Raw genomic sequence first — 16,683 nt, 5'->3', positions numbered from 1 at the left:
AATTAATTGCTCAGCAACTACTTTGATAATCAAAAATAAGTCAAAGCAGTTCTGTCATTTTTCAGCTTCTTAAATGTGAATATTTCCTGTTTTTTTGCTCCATAAAAACAAAGAAATCATTCAAGTTTTTTGAGAATATCATCATTGATCAATATTTTTCTACATTTTCTGAACCAAACAACTGATAAATAAATCAAGAAAGAAATCAACAGATGAATAGATTATGAAATGAAACATTAATATTCATTTGTTATGTACAAAAGTACGAGTAGAATTAGTCATGAAAAAATATAATCCATACATATATATATATATATATATATATATATATATATATATATATATAAGAATACGAAAAAAACAAACAGTAACAAAATAATCATTAAAATTTCCTTCATGTCACTTTATTGTGTTTTTTTGTTCTTGTGTTTTTGTGATACAAATTTACACCAACAACAAAATAAATGAGTACCAATAAACAGCTGACATTTGTGAAAACTTGATTGTTTCGACTGTAAATCATAGTTTTTGATGATATATAATTTATAATGTTCCCACTTTGTTTTTCAGATTATTCTCAAATTATACAGAAGCATGTCACAATCACTTTGAAAATAAAATTGGACGTTTTTATGAATTAATAAAATAGCTTTTGGCTCTGTTGGTTTTGTTCACTGATTTTCTTTGTGGTGTTTTTCACGGTCTTTAAATAAAAAGGTGGAAACAGTGAGTTTTACTGCACACGTAGTTAAATAGTTGACATTATTATTATTATTATTATTAATATTATTATTATAATAATAATAACAATAATAATAACAACAATAATAACAATAATACACAGGTGCACATTCAAACTGTACACTTAAATCTATGGTTTATTCTTATAAGACAATAAACTGTTAATTCAATATGAATACTATTGGAATAATTGTCTTTTTCCTTTAAAACATAAATCCTTTGAAAATAACTTATATTAAAGGAAGAAGAAGAAGAAGAAGAAGTCACGTGAACCAGCACGGACCGGATTCATCAAACCAGGACGCAGAACATGAGGATGCAGACGAGCAGCAGAGTTATGGTCCAGTCGCTGAAGATGAAGTAGACGACGACCAGAGCCGCGTAGAGCAAACACACGGTGGCAAAGTGAGAAAACCTGAACCGGAAGTTTCCATGGAACAAGTGCCAGTGTGACCTCTGTGTCACCGCCGGCCTCCGGACGACTACAGTTACAAACACATTTAGAACATTAATGTGTGGTTTAAAGAAAAACAAACAAACATTATTTTCAGATTGATGCGAGGTTTGGAAACAAAAGCTATTAAAACACGACGACTTGTGTTTCTGGCAAATAAAATCAGAAATGATGTCGTCAGTGATTGTCCTTTCAGGGAGCGTTTATTCCATCGTACTCGGGATAAGACGACACAAATTTAGGCCGATTTTCAAGCGATTTGGACCCAGTTATGAACATATCGTGTAGTCTGATCCTAGCATAAAAAAATACTTGAATGCTGTTTACAGTAAGACTTATTAAGATTGTTAATAAAGTAATGAAAACTAACATTTGTAGAGTGGTGACGGCAGCATGTGTGCGTGTCATTAGAATGAATTACAGGTCATTATAAATGGTTCAGACCTTGTGCTTAGTAGTTGTTTTCTGTGGGGTGACAAAGTGATACAAACACAATTTAGTCTGAACAAAAGAATAAAAACCAGAGGAATCTTTGTCAGTTTCTTACCCCAGAAGCGTTTGCGACCGCTGGGCAGAGGCCATTTTGCAGACAGTGTGTTGGTGAAGTTCTGCTGGCAGGCAAGGTAAACTTTAGGGAAGGAGGTCTTTGCAGCCTGGTCCAACTCTGAGCAGTGAAGTAGATCAGAAGATCTCACATTAAAATCCAGAAAACTGCCATCAGAAAATGATTTTCTGCCTCTTGAATGACATGTGAGAGGGACAGCAGATGTGGTCAGGGTAAGGAGACTCGCCTGTGTGGAGGTCGGTGTGTGAGATGAGGGTGCGACACAGAGGGCAAGTGGTCTTCGTGTGTCGGTTCTTGGCGAGCGTGCGGAGACACAGCTCGCAGAAGACGTGGCCGCAGGGTTCGCAGCTGTGTGGACGGAAGTAGACGTCCAGACACACGGTGCAGGTGAGGTTCTCTCGGTCCTCCTCCTTCTCCTCCTCCTCACCGTCATTGTCAACGTCAGCCTACACACAAACACAAAGAATACGTTCAGACACAACAGTAAAAGGCGGAAGGAATATTTTATATGCTTATGATTTCATTAAAAAAAATCTCTATTCATCATTTTCTCAAATGAAATTGTTGAACTCTCACCTGCTGCTGACTGAGCAGCCATCGCTCTCTTCTCCTCTGTTTCCGCCGCTGAGACTTCAGACGGTTCTTCTCTCTTCTGCTCAGGCTCCTCGACGCAGACGAGGCTCGAAGCTACGGAAGAAACAAACATCAAAAACCCAGACGTCAATTTACAAAGCTGAAACACCAGAAACCATCAGAGGAATCTGATTAAAGACAAAAATATCCTGCAATATCCTCAGGAAACTGAAGTTTGTAAACCACTCACTCTCCCACACCAAAGTCCATAGAGAAAATCAGTGATTTTAACATCACACACACAGGGGCTGTTGATCCACTGCTGCCACCATCACTAAGTTCAAATGTCCTGTTTTGTAGAATTCAGCAATTAAAATCCGAAACGAGGCAGCAGAGGAACAGCAGGTCCTGTGTCCCCGCAGCTAAAATCACTGATTTTCTCTATGAGGTTTGGTGTGGGAGAGTGAGAGGTTTACAAACTTCAGTTTCCTGTTGGAAAAGTCTGTCTCACAGTGAGATAAAGACGTGAACGTGTGACGCTGATGTCGTAGACTTAAACTGAAAGTGACCTCACAGGGTTGAAGGTGATAGGAACAGCTCAAACAAAAAGAGTTTTCACTAGAACACTGATTTGTAAGTCACCTCTGTTCCTTCATCTTCAGCGGTTCGTCCTCTGAGGAAAAGTGTAGAATCAGAATCTTCCTGGTGAACAGTCGTGGTCTCCATAGATGATTCCACTGCTTCCACAGTTTGCAGCTGCCGCCCTCCAGAAGCAAGTGAAGTTACAGCAAAGACATCATCAGTGTCAGTCTCTTGAGTTGAAGGACGCGAGACGGGTAACAGTGTAGACTCATCGTCTGTCTGTCTGTCTGCCGTTGTCAAATCGACAACCCGCCTTTCCCTGACACCTGAAGTACAAAAACATGAAGACCTGAAGGTGGCGTCATCCTCCACACTGCACCTTCTCCTGTGAGAGACACAGTGCAGGCGACTGAGAGGAAACGATGGAATGTTTTTACCATCCGAGGCGTCTGAGGGGCCGGCGACTGACAGACTGTCCTCGTTGTTCTCAGAGTCAACTGTCGGAGGAAGAGCACGACTCGTCTCGAGCCTCGTGTCCCTCGGCCGGACGATGAAAGTGTAGTGCTTGTGGTCAGAGTCCACGCGGCTTTTGCTGAGGTGAACGTTGGTGTCCCGGCCGCAGGGACATTTACTGCGATTGACGAAGTTGAAGCCGCCCAAACGAGCTCCGCAGTTGAGACAGTTCAGTTTCCCCGCAGTCCACTGAGCCTGGACAGAAAGCACAGAGAAAAAATGTTAACTCACAGTTCTGTTCAATTCACAAGATACAGGCTTTGTTTTCCTCATTAACTTTAATAATAATAATAATAATAATTATATTCATTGTTGGATCTCTAAAATGTCCAGAGATAGGGAAATGTTTTTACACACACACACACACGTACCTGGTGAAGTGACGTCAGTATCCACTGTGGCAGCGCGTCGACATTCACGTGCCAAATACTGCAAACAGCAGCTGAGCCTTCATCTGTAGCCTGCTCCTGCTTCAGAGTGCATGAAAAAACGTCATTTAAGGTGCAGCTAACAGCTAACTATGGAATGAAGTATAATAGTGGTGTTATATAGGAGTTTTACGTCACTGATGTCCCCGAACAAGAAGTTCGTGTCATAAACACAACACGTGTCCTGTGTCAGAGTAAGAACACAAAAATCTAATGTCAGCCACTTATCAAAAGACTGTGTCTCACTCACCCACACCAAACCCCATAGAGAAAATCAGTGATTTTAGCACGCGGGGACACAGGAGCTGCTGGTCTACTGCTGCCTCGTGTGGTCACTTTGTGTCACTGAGGTCAATCTGAACAAAGGATTTCATAAGCTGAATTCACAAACTAAGACATTTGAACTTAGTGATGGAGGCAGCAGTGGATCAACAACACCTGTGTGCTGTAATGTTAAAATCACTGATTTTCTCTATGGGGTTTGGTGTAGGAGAGTGAGTGGTTTACAAACTTGAGTTTCCTGTTGGAAAAGTCAGACTAACAGTGAGATAAAGATGTGAACGCGTTCTTAAGTCTTTTGTTAAGTGGCTGACATTAGATTTTTTTTAATTTTCACTCACTGTGGTCAAACACGTTGAGTCTATGACGCCTTTCCGACACTTCCTGCAGCGAAGCATCATCCACAATCTTCCAGCTCACTGTCAGTATGGATTAATTCCTGTAGACATTGATATTTTCAGTCATTTATTCCTGCAGTAATCAGCCTTATTCTATTGAATCTATTTATTTGTTTGTTGTGTTACTATAACTGATGATGTGCGTATGTGACCTAAATAAAAAAAACCTCAAACCGTTGAAACTCCATCAGCACATGAATTCTCTCAGTTAGAGAAAGTGTTTAAGACCTCAAAAGTCTGGTTGAGATTTAGCCTGAATTCTAATGCGACAGCCTCTTCGAACCAGGACGGGAATTTCAGGAATCCCAGTCTGTCACCAGTCACGTGAACAGCTGGACAGTGACGACATTAACAGGCAGACAGACATTACTTGAATTAACAGAGAGATGTTGTGACTCTGCCTTTTTGTCTTTTCCTCCTCCTTCTTCACACTGATCACACTGTTTTAGGAGAGATCAATATGGGATGTAAACTTTGGCAGAGGTGGGGGTGTCTGGGGAGACGGTGGATGGGGGGTGTGTGTGTCAGAAGAAGGATGAGACTGACGAGATGAGACTTTGATCTGTGACGGGAGGCTTTGAACTTCTCCAGCTGAAGAACTGCAGATTAGGAAGAATCCAGAAGGATTAGGGAATGTGTAGAGAATAAGGATGAGTGAGTGATCTTGCTCTCATTGTGATTTAAAACTGATCTTCAGACTGTGGAGGGCAGCATTGCACCTTTGAGTGAAGAGCCGGAACTTACAAAGAAGAAGAAGAGAGGAAAAGAACTTTTAACTGTGACAGAGAGCTTTGGGCCTCTCAGCATGCAGCCTGGAAATCATTATTAGAAGAAAAAGGAATGACAGACGGACAGATGGGCATTTCTTGAATTAATAGAGAGACTTGACCATGTGTAATTAAAAGAGTGAATGATATTCTTAGCGCAGTGACACTGTCATGGATTTATAACGTCTCCATTTAGTTTAACACTAAAGTCGAGCACTTTTCAAGCTCATCCAGCCACTAACAGCCGGAGATCACTTTAACAAATACTTGCAGTAAATACACAAAATTATTATTGAATGTTATATTTTAACTTTGTCACCTGACTGTAAGTGAACTATTCGTTGTCAAAGAAATGTAGAAGGGAATTTCAAGCTTTTAATCCAAGCTTACAAACCACTTATTTAAACCATCAAACATTAAATTCAGGCACTTTTTAAAGGGTTTCAATCTCCTGCACAAACCTTCATCGATAATAAAGCAAAACAGACATAAAATAAGTAAATGCATCATCAAATAAATGAACAAAATAAGCTCTTATATTACACAGTAATATGTAGAAGCTGCACATTTTCTGTGATTTAGAACAAATAAATCATTGAAACTGATGCATATTTGGTTAGTGGACAAAAACAAGACATTTGAGAACAAAATCATTTCCAGGTTTGCCAAACACAGTCGACAGAAAATTATAAAGACAAATGTCAGCTAATAAAGTGTTCTCATACTATTTCTAAGAGAATTTTAGATATTTTGAAGCTTCAAAAACGGTTTCATTAAAGGAAATTAACATGTTATTGATTATTTCCTGATCAATGAAGGTCTATTTCATGTCTCTACAGTAAAACGTATCAAAGGCTAAGTTTTTGTGACATTTCAGCTTCTAAAATGTGAATATTGTCTGGTTACTGTACTGTAAACAACGAAATCATTAAAATTGGTGAATTTTTGGTTTGTGGACAAAAACATCGCCATCATTTCCAGGTGTGACAAACACTAATCGACATATTATTAACTTCATGGCAGTTTTCTGTCCAGATTATTTTAAAAATTACTGGATTATTATATAGTAAGAGCATACTATCTACATAAACTAATAATGAGATTTTAAAATGATAAAGGGCAAACCTGTCTTACCAAAAAAGGCACATAATCTTTAACTCCTGCCTTCTAATTTAAGTTCAAACTTGACATTGTTATTAAATCAATATTTATCCTTTAACTGACCTTTTAATTGTCTGTCTTTGATTTTTAAGAACGAGCTTTTCCCTCAAATGAAAAAGTCACAGAAACAGATTCATAACAAGTCAGGGTTAGCTTCTTAGCACTTATCTCCGTCAACTACAACAGCGAAAACAACAAAAAACACAGACTTCACTGCGGATTTAACTCCACAAAACACCTCAAACACCGCGTGTTTGTGTTAATAATGTTTGAAAGTAACATAAACTCACAGACCTGACGACATTTACAGCCGCTGCTACGAGTTTGTTCGACATTATCGACGAGCACAAACGAAACACCGTGACGTCACAGAAAAGGGACAGTACGGAGAGCGACAGAGACCAAATCTAAACTCTCAACGTTCGCGCTCAAAGAAAAGAGAACACATGTCATATAAATGATGTTTTTTTATATTCAGGCTCAATTGTGTCACAGTTTTGTCGAGATGGAGTTTGACTGAATAATAATACATATTATTAATAAAGAAAAAACCTTGGGCAATATGGGGAAACTGTAGGTATGTATATATATATGTATATATATATATATACTGTACGTATATATATGTGTGTGTATATATGTGTATATGATATTTATACATATATATAGCATAGTTCTTTTTTATCCTATATTTTATTCTATATTTTATGGTGTTTGGTGTTTCTCTTTCCGGTCTCCTGTAAAGTGTGACTCTAATTTTAACAGTGCTGTGTGTGGATGTTGGAGCTTTTAATTTCCCAGAGGGAACCTTCCAAAGGGATTAATAGTCGTCTGTCTGTCTGTCAAAACAGCACCATTTTTATATCAACTTTAAAACATATATGACATATTTGATTATTTAAATAATTATATCATTATCGTTTTGGGCAAATATCACATTCATTCATGTAAATGGGAAAATAAACCCATGTCAATAGTCAAGTTTATTAGTTTGTTTACTATTTAAGTATTAATCTTTTATTTTATATATTTCTCTATAGCCTTATCGATTTTACTTTTAATGAACACGTGTTTTATTTTATTTTATTTTATTTCTTGTCCACTGTAATTAGGATGCACATATTCCTGTCGAAAGTGGTTGCATGAAGTGAAATATAAATACAATGTATTGTAATGATGAACCTTCCTCTTCCTCTTACTGTGCACGTGAATTGCCGCTAGGTGGCAGCAACAGAAATTTTAGACAGGTTTCACACTTGTCATGCAGCTGGAAGCTGAGTCAGAAACTGCAGAATAAAAGTATTAATATAAATTGTTTTTTTTAATTAATGCATTAATTATAATGCATAATCGAATATTATTATTTTTGACTTATTAACTCTACTATTAATTAGAACTTAATCCATCTATCTATCTATTCACCCATCTCATAGATTGCAGAATATTAAGACACTTAAGAGTCAAATATTAGCATTTATTTTACGTATTCGTTACAAGATTATAAAATCCAAATTAAGAAAAAACTTTGAAAATATAACTGCTGTGTTTGTGTTTTTTCTCTGTTTCCTCGAGAACAAGTGACGCGTTTTCCATCATCGATATAAAAACGCTGCCTCATTTCAGACTGAAGTTTCTGAAGCTCCACACACACACACACACACTCTCTCTCTCTCTCTCTCTCTCTCTCTCTCTCCCACTCTCTATCTCCACTCCGCGCTCGTGGAGGAGCGGTGAGCCGGTGAGATGACGCGCGTGTCCACAAAGTAACCGTAGCTCGATCTCCAAACGGAGCGCAGCAGTGATGGAGATCCCGGCGACCAACACCAGCACAGGTTGGTCACAGCTGGAGAACATTTCCACCAGGAGTCCAGAGCCTGATGATGAGGAGGAGGAGGAGGTGAAGCTGAGCTACCAGCTCCTCACCTCCTTCATCCTCTGCGCGCTCATCCTCTGCGCAATCTTTGGGAACGCGTGCGTCGTCGCGGCCATCGCTTTGGAGCGAACCCTCCAGAATGTGGCCAACTACCTGATCGGTTCTCTGGCCGTCACGGACCTGATGGTGTCGGTGCTGGTGCTGCCCATGGCGGCGCTGTACCAGGTCCTGAACCGCTGGACTCTCGGGCAGGTTCCGTGCGACATCTTCATCTCTCTGGATGTCCTGTGCTGCACCTCGTCCATCCTGCACCTGTGCGCCATCGCTCTGGACAGATACTGGGCCATAACCGAGCCCATAGACTACATGAAGAAGCGCACTCCACGCAGAGCCGCGGTCCTCATCAGCGTCACCTGGCTCATCGGATTCTCCATCTCGGTGCCGCCGATGCTGATCATGCGATCTCAGCCGGGCAGTCTGGAGGGGGACAGGGCGAACCCGGAACAGTGTAAGATCAGGCAGGACCCCTGGTACACCATCTACTCCACTTTCATGGCTTTTTACATCCCACTCACGCTCATGCTGGTTTTGTACGGGCGGATATTCAAAGCTGCCCGGTTCCGGATCAGGAAAACCGTGCGTAAAACGGAGAAGAAGAAAGTGTCCGACTCCTGCCTGGCGTTATCTCCCGCGCTCTTCCACCACAAGAAGACCAGCCCCGGAGGAGACGCGCAGGGAAAGAGCTGGAGAAGCAGCGTGGAGCCGCGGCCGCTGCCGTGCGTCAACGGCGCGGTGAAGCACGCGGAGGACGGCGAGTCTCTGGAGATCATCGAGGTCCACGGCAGCTGCAGGGGAAACAACAACCTCCCGCTGCCGAACACGCCGAGCAATGCGCCGCTGTTCGAGAGCCGGCACGAGAGCAAAGCCACCGAGGCCAGGCGCAAGATCGCACTGGCGCGGGAGCGCAAGACGGTGAAGACTCTGGGCATCATCATGGGCACCTTCATCCTCTGCTGGCTGCCCTTCTTCATCGTGGCCCTGGTCATGCCCTTCTGCCAGGACTCGTGCTTCATGCCGCGCTGGCTCGAGGACGTCATTAACTGGCTCGGTTACTCCAACTCTCTGCTCAACCCCATCATCTACGCGTACTTCAACAAAGACTTCCAGAGCGCGTTCAAGAAGATCATCAAGTGTCATTTCTGCACAATGTGAGGCTTCTTCTGTGGGGACAGCAGAGACAAAACTGAGGGACAAATGTCCACGAGAACTGACTTGATTTATTCAGACTCAGAGCGAGAAGCAAACACTTCCGTGGAACAGCAACTTTAAAATAGACTTTAAATTACATTTAAACAAACTTAACTGAAAGTGAGATTTGAAGAAGACCGGGGCCACGTGAGCAATGATTTAAAAATAAAATGAATAAAATAAGACAGAATTTTGAGATTCAAGTCACAGTCATGAGGAGAAAATTTAAATTATGAGGTTTTTTTCCATTACAAAGAAGTGAGAAGTATCGAGGTTGTTTTTTTTGAAGGTTTTGTCTCAGAAATGTGACTTTTATTTGTTATTTATTTTGATTATTTCAATAATCGTGGCCATAATCCTCCTCCAAAGATGATTATCTGATGACAATAGAGTTTGTGCCAAAACTGTGTAAAATAAAAAAAAGCTCTTTATTTGAGAAGAAACTTTGTTTGTTGGGTGATTCTTAAAAAGAAGCAAAAATGATCTGTTGTACTGACTTTGAATATAATATGTATTTATTTTTAAAACCATATATATCAGCAGCTCTGTTTTCAGACCTGATGAGAAGATGATTCTTGTTTTCTCAGTGAGCGGATGAAGAGTCTGAGGCTCATTAAACAGAAACTTCATCATTTTTTAAAATTAAATGATTAAATATAGACTGTTCATGTCTATAAATGCATTTAAATAAATAAATGAACAAACAAACATGATGATTTGATTGTAGCTCCATGTTCCTCATGTTCAATAAAATATTCCATGATTCAGATTCATGAGCCTTTGTTTCAAATTTTTTAAACTTTTCTCTGATTTTCTGTTTCATTATCTTTGTAAAACAAATAAATGAATAGAGAATTTGTGGCTACACAATTCACGTTTATAATTAGTTTTACGGAATAAAACTTTTTTGTGCATCTTTTTTTTACAAACTGGTGCAAAAGCAGAAATGTGGAAAAAATAACAAAATGAATAATTTAATCACAGTTATTTTTTTGTATCGTATTGCTGCTGTGTTGAAACAATTTACCCTCGGGGATGAAGAAAGTATTTCTCTTCTATTCTATTCTAAAAAAATGAAGTAAAGCAGCAAATTTCATTCTGTTGCATCACTTTGTTCTAATGTGTCAATTTAACTCTTTATATTTAACACAGAGTTAAATTAACACTAAATCAGTGTCTTGTATCTTGTCCTAATCAATTAAGTGAACACTTTAAATGTTACTTATACACTGTAAAATTACATTTTCAGCAACTCTTACTTAACTGGTTATTCCAGCACGGAAAGCTCAAAATAAATTCTTATTATTAATATTATTATATTATTATTAGTAGTAGAAGTATGTGACTGTCACACTGTAAGTAATACATAAACAGTATTAAGATAAATTAACAGTAATAAGCATTAGTAAAACAGTAGTTAACAGTAATAAACATTAGTAAAACAGTAGTTAACACAAGTTAACAGTAATAAGCATTAGTAAAACAGTAGTTAACACAAGTTAACAGTAATAAGCATTAGTAAAACAGTAGTTAACACAAGTTAACAGTAATGAAACAGTAACAAACATACATCATTGTCGTGAGTGGACATGGTGACATCACTGACCTTCTTTCTGTCACTTCACAAAAACTAACATTTGAAACCATCTTCAAAAAACAACCACAACACAGTGAAAGGGTCACACAGATGGAGGCTGGAGAGCTGGTCGCCATGGTTACATATGGGGGAGATACACGCTCCGGCCGAGGGGCAATTACCTGATCAAAGGCATCACACACACACACAGCTGTCTGATTCCCTTTCTTTCTTTTTACCTTTCTATCTTCATTTTTCACATAAGCAAGATGTCACTGAAACCACTGACCACTGAGCTTCCTCTGTGTTTCCTTCATGTTTCCTCTGTGTTTCCTTCATGTTTCCTCAGTGTTTCCTTCATGTTTCCTCAGTGTTTCCTGTTTCCTCTGTGTTTCCTTCATGTTTCCTCTGTGTTTCCTTCATGTTTCCTCAGTGTTTCCTGTTTCTGTGTTTCCTTCATGTTTCCTCAGTGTTTCCTGTTTCCTCTGTGTTTCCTCTGTGTTTCCTCTGTGTTTCATGTTTCCTGTTTTCAGTGTTTCAGTGTGTTTCCATGTTTCCTGTCATGTTTCCTCCTTCATGTTTCTGTTTCCTGTGTTTCTCTATGTTTCCTCCTGTGTGTTTCATGTTTCCTCAGTGTTTCCTGTTTCCTCTGTGTTTCCTCATGTTTCCTCAGTGTTTCCTCAGTGTTTCCTGTTCTGTCCTGTTTCCTCAGTGTTTCCTCAGTGTTTCCTGTTTCCTCTGTGTTTCCTCTGTGTTTCCTCTGTGTTTCCTCTGTGTTTCCTCTGTGTTTCCTTCATGTTTCAGTGATGACAGACAGTCCTGTTCACTCGTCTGTGAATCAGCGGTGAAGGAGTTGAACAGAGAGGAAGTGCCTGCAGTGACGCTGCTGGAGTTTAACTGTCAGAGGAATGAAGTTACACATTTAACACACAAACACACACAAACATAAATGAACAGCAGTGAAACAGTAAAAACATTCACTTCAGAAAACTTTAACTGGTGAACAAGAATAGTTGTGTTGTGTTGAGGAAAGTTGTGTTAAATTTAAGTTTTTCATTTTCAGTGGAAATTTTCAAAATAAAATAAAAAATATTTAGAGTTTATTCTCACAACAGTTTGTGTGTGTGTGTCCAGGTATTACTGATGTTGTGGGGACCTAAACCTGTTCACACAGTCACATTATGGGGACTTGTCTTCCTTGTGGGGACAAAAAGCAAGTCCCCATAATGTAAATGACTACATTTTAAGGTGAAGATATGTTTTAAGGTTAGGTTAGGATTAGGATTAGGCCAGTAGTAATTGTGGTTAAGGTTACAGTAAGTCTCCAGGAAATTAAAGTAAATCAATGCAATGTCCCCTCAAGTCATGAATGTCTAACATGTGTGTGTGTGTGTGTGACCCAGGTGTCATCACTGTGTCTTTGTCTGCTGTCACTCAGTCACTTTAGGTGAATCTTCAAACACAGACTCAGCTTTTGTTGTAGACGGCTCTGCGCAGGTGTTGTTCTGCTTTCTCACCATTAGATGTCACTATTTCACTCACACACACACAGTGGTGAATAGTAAATATTACCGTCATAATTATAATTAAATAATCAAAAGGTATATCCCTTAAACAATTAAAAACCTAATTATTTTAATTTAATTTAATTAATGAACACAATCATTAAATGAGTGTAGGAGACAAAGAGACACAGAGACGCGTCACACCAGGTCTCAGTCGAGGAGAAAACGAGACGCGGTGAATGAATGAATGAACAAACAGCTTCCTGGTGAATTTATAACCAGTTGAATGATAAATGAGAGTGTTGTTGTTGTGTAAACATGTTTAAATATTGAAAGCTTTAATCAAATTGATTCCAGAATAACATGTTCACTCTGTCACAGAGAAATAATCACCCTCAGAGGAGACGCAGGGTTCAATATCCTGCCAGGAATCAAACCACCAACCCACTCAAAAACCTTCTCTCATTTCTGTGTTTTTGTCTCTAATAAACAAACGAGTCAGATTTCGAATCTGCATTCATTATTTCACTTAACTCACATTTAGAACCTGATCAGAGACAAATGAATAATTAAAGATTCATGTCAGAGGTTTATGATCAAATGATTCAAAGATTCAAATGAAGGTGGAGTCAGAGGAAACCACGTCAGGAAGTGGAAACAATGAGTTCAGCGACAGAAACTACACTGTAAAAACTGTCAGTGTGGATTCTGTGGCATCTAAAAACACAGAAACTACACTGTAAAATCCGTCAGTGTGGATTCTGTGGCATCTAAAAACACAGAAACTACACTGTAAAACTGTCCAGTGTGGATTCTGTGGCATCTAAAAACACAGAAACTACACTGTAAAAACGTCAGTGTGGATTCTATCTAAAACACAGAAACTACACTGTGTGATTCTGTGGCATCTAAAAACACAGAAACTACACTGTAAAAACTGTGTGGATTCTGTGGCATCTAAAACACAGAAACTACCATTCTGTACAAAACTGTAAAACTGTGGATTCTGTGGCATATAAAACCCAGGTGGATTCTGTGGCATATAAAAACACAGAAACTACACTGTAAAATCCGGTGGAATGTGGCATATAAAAACACAGAAACTACACTGTAGAAACTACAATGTAAAATCTGTCAGTGTGGATTTTGTGGCATATAAAAACACAGAAACTACACTGTAAAAACCTTCAGTGTGGATTCTGTGGCATATAAAAACACAGAAACTACACTGTAAAAACCGTCAGTGTGGATTCTGTGGCATATAAAAACACAGAAACTACACTGAAAAAACACTGTAGTCTGGAATAACAACATTCTTTAATGTGGAAGCTCATAAAGTTTAAATAATGAATATATCTTTGTTGGGACCCTGGAACATCCCTGATGTTATTTAAACGTTGAATATACACTGTTCATACAGTTTTCAGAGCATATCGTCATCATCATCAGAAGGATGAGTGTTCAAACAGGATGACTTTAGACTGGTTGGAGAGACTGGACAACCTGGACGCCCTGAAAGTTCCGATCCGAGAGTAGACGTCTACGTCAGAACACGCCCCCCACGATAGATGAGGACTGGGCGGGGTGGTGTGGATCACAGGCAGGGGGAGGGGCAGTGGCAGGAGGGGAGGTGTCTCAGGGAGAGCGGGTGGAGGTCTAAGTGGAGGTGGGGGGAGCAGCGGTGGAGGTGGACCAGGTTCCGGTGGTGGTGGTGGAGGCAGGGGCGTGATGGTGGTGACAGTCTGTACCGGCAGAGTAGCGTCACGGACAGTCCCATTCTTGAGTGGCAGGTCCTGAGTGGGTGCCGGGTGTTTGAACGTGTACGTGGCTGTGCGGTAGAAGCCGTGATACTGCAGAGCGTGTCTCGCACTCACAACCTTCAACCTGCGGAACACAAAAACAAAATCTCATCAACAAGAAACAAGTTTTTCAAGGTTTTGGACAAAGTACTAAGCTGAAGACTGGCCTGGAAACACAGTACCATACTGAACCAAACACGGCTTAACTGTATCTGCACACCCTAGCAAGACAAGCTAGCTTAGCTAGGAGAGAGTGGGTTAGAAAGTGAATGATGAAATTGCAGTATCATGTAACTTGGTTGGTTGGTTAATGGCTGCTCGCTCTAGCATTAGCTTCAGGGAAGTAGCCACTGGTTGTTTACTCAAGTCTGAGTTTCCATGCGGAGGAGAAACTGATTTATTGTCTAGTTAAAGTGGCAGAAAAACAAACAGTGGACGGTGAGATGGACGGTGCTGTGGTTCTGCATGTCTCGTACCTGCTGTACATGTTAACAAATTAGATGGACATGTCTCTTGTTGTTGTCATGTTGTCTGAAGAAAGACGCCGCATTATGTCCACCAACAGTGCTGTAGTTTATACGAAGTCTCCTTCTACTTCAGGGACAAAGACCGTGGAGGACATGTTGAACAAGTCAGACTCCAGTCTGACTAAGTGTTTACGTGCAGGAGTAATCAGATTATGAATCACATGATCCAGGTATGTTAGTCTGACTAAGACTAGAAAAGTGAATTATTGTCTTAGTCTGATTAAAACACACACACACACACACACACACACACACCTGTGTCTCAGCTGTAAGAGTCTGTAGAGCAGCAGCAGGATCACAGCTCCAGCCAGAGTCAGCAGAATAGCGGTCACCCTCATGTCCAGGCTCCCACAGGGACCTCCTGCTGAACCACAGCTCCTGGGCGACTGTGGAGTCTGAGGCTGGACGTTTCTCTCCATCCTGTGCTCAGGACTGATGACACCTGGGACCAGGACTGGTCTGACGGGGTCCAGCAGGACAGGCTCTGGACTGGGTTGTGAAGGGATCTGAAGACGGACACTGCCGGTGACCTGAGCATCAGTCTGCATCACTGCCAGCTCTGACCCAGCGGTGGACAGTGGTGGACGTCAGTTACTTCCACATGTTGAACATTACTGTGGTTAAAACTAAAAGTATAAAATTAAAAAGAGCTCATGTTAAGTTTTGTGAAACTTTCTAGGAGTAGAAGCAGATTCTTGAGTCGACAGAAGTGAGAGGAAGCTGCAGGAAAAGCCAGGAAACAGAGCATTTCCCCAACACACAATATACAGATCTATGATTGGAGAGCTCTTCCTATCACCATGGTTACAGGAAGCTGGTCAAGGATGTCTTTTTTTCTAAAGGATTTTATTCTGAGCGGACTGTGGATCTGAGTAAAACATTGACACAGCTCGCTATCATCTCTTATTATATATGTAGGATTTAAAAAGTAACATAAGCCTCTTTCTTTCTTTCTTAATGTCATAGAAACACATATAATAAAAGTCATTAAGTAAGAAGAGTTAACAAGATTAAGGTAAACAAAATAAATTAAAGTTAAAAAAATACTTATTGGAAAAGCTAATAATGTACTTAAAGTATAAAATTTAAGTCAAGAAATTCAGTAAAAAACGTTTTTAAAAAATACTCGAAAAGCAAAATAAGCCTTTTTCAATTACTATTTAATATTTACGTTAAAAAAAATTAATTGTTAAAATTAAAGAAACTATTAAAGTAAAAAAAAAACATATTGGAAAAGTAAAATAAGGCTCTTTACAAATGTCATATGCACTCATTTACTTAGATTTTTTATTCAAAATGGCAAAATAAGCCATTTTCTTCCAAAACAAAAAGTTACAGAAATTAAATTAAATAAATTAAGGAAAGTATTGTAAGTATTTTGTAAATATATATAATACACACTCAGGATGTGATGTCTGTACTTTGAGCTTCTGAACTGTGGAAAAACAGAAGCTAAATAATAATCATTATTATGTACATATATATATATTTGCATATATATATATGTAGAAATATATATATATATATATATATATATAGAGAGAGAGACAGAGAGAGAGACGAGACAAAACAGCTCACAGAGACGTCCACTCACTCACTCACTCATTCACACTTTCTCTTTCTAATAAGTTTTAACAGTGTGCCAAAAACCAGAACTGTGTTTCATTTCCACTGCTTCGTGTCGCTGGCAAAGA

At 39.5% G+C, this 16,683-nt stretch overlaps 3 protein-coding genes across 5 annotated transcripts; 1 reads left to right on the top strand and 2 right to left on the bottom strand.

The window, feature by feature from the left end:
- Positions 1 to 417: 417 nt before the first annotated feature.
- On the bottom strand, positions 418 to 6,836 carry rnf180b (ring finger protein 180b). Of its 3 annotated transcripts, XM_044012982.1 has the most exons (10): positions 6,756 to 6,836; positions 4,477 to 4,574; positions 3,990 to 4,040; positions 3,800 to 3,895; positions 3,353 to 3,623; positions 2,976 to 3,241; positions 2,337 to 2,447; positions 1,987 to 2,206; positions 1,743 to 1,859; positions 418 to 1,223 (listed from the first exon to the last, which is right to left on the bottom strand). In XM_044012982.1, the coding sequence occupies exons 2-10, from the start codon at positions 4,534 to 4,536 to the stop codon at positions 1,033 to 1,035; spliced, it is 1,383 nt and encodes a 460-aa protein (XP_043868917.1). In that variant the 5' UTR covers positions 4,537 to 4,574; positions 6,756 to 6,836; the 3' UTR covers positions 418 to 1,032. The 3 variants fall into 3 exon arrangements, with proteins under 3 accessions (XP_043868917.1, XP_043868915.1, XP_043868914.1); XM_044012980.1 differs by lacking the exon at positions 3,990 to 4,040 and having other exon boundaries at positions 2,976 to 3,623; XM_044012979.1 differs by lacking the exons at positions 3,990 to 4,040; positions 6,756 to 6,836 and having other exon boundaries at positions 2,976 to 3,623; positions 3,800 to 3,898; positions 4,477 to 5,918.
- Positions 6,837 to 8,159: 1,323 nt separating this feature from the next.
- Positions 8,160 to 9,621, top strand: htr1ab (5-hydroxytryptamine (serotonin) receptor 1A b). Its single transcript, XM_044012645.1, has one exon. It carries the CDS (start codon positions 8,263 to 8,265, stop codon positions 9,544 to 9,546), a length of 1,284 nt encoding a protein of 427 aa, XP_043868580.1. The 5' UTR covers positions 8,160 to 8,262; the 3' UTR covers positions 9,547 to 9,621.
- Positions 9,622 to 13,961: 4,340 nt separating this feature from the next.
- LOC122758505 (serine/threonine-protein kinase WNK2) lies at positions 13,962 to 15,681 on the bottom strand. Its single transcript, XM_044012735.1, has 2 exons — positions 15,245 to 15,681; positions 13,962 to 14,547 (listed from the first exon to the last, which is right to left on the bottom strand). The coding sequence occupies exons 1-2, from the start codon at positions 15,535 to 15,537 to the stop codon at positions 14,109 to 14,111; spliced, it is 732 nt and encodes a 243-aa protein (XP_043868670.1). The 5' UTR covers positions 15,538 to 15,681; the 3' UTR covers positions 13,962 to 14,108.
- Positions 15,682 to 16,683: the final 1,002 nt, after the last annotated feature.

Source organism: Solea senegalensis, linkage group LG21 (assembly GCF_019176455.1).
Source record: "Solea senegalensis isolate Sse05_10M linkage group LG21, IFAPA_SoseM_1, whole genome shotgun sequence".
NCBI classification, from domain to species: domain Eukaryota; kingdom Metazoa; phylum Chordata; class Actinopteri; order Pleuronectiformes; family Soleidae; genus Solea; species Solea senegalensis.
Note: the sequence above shows the minus strand (reverse complement) of the source record. Positions and strands in the feature narration are given on the sequence as shown.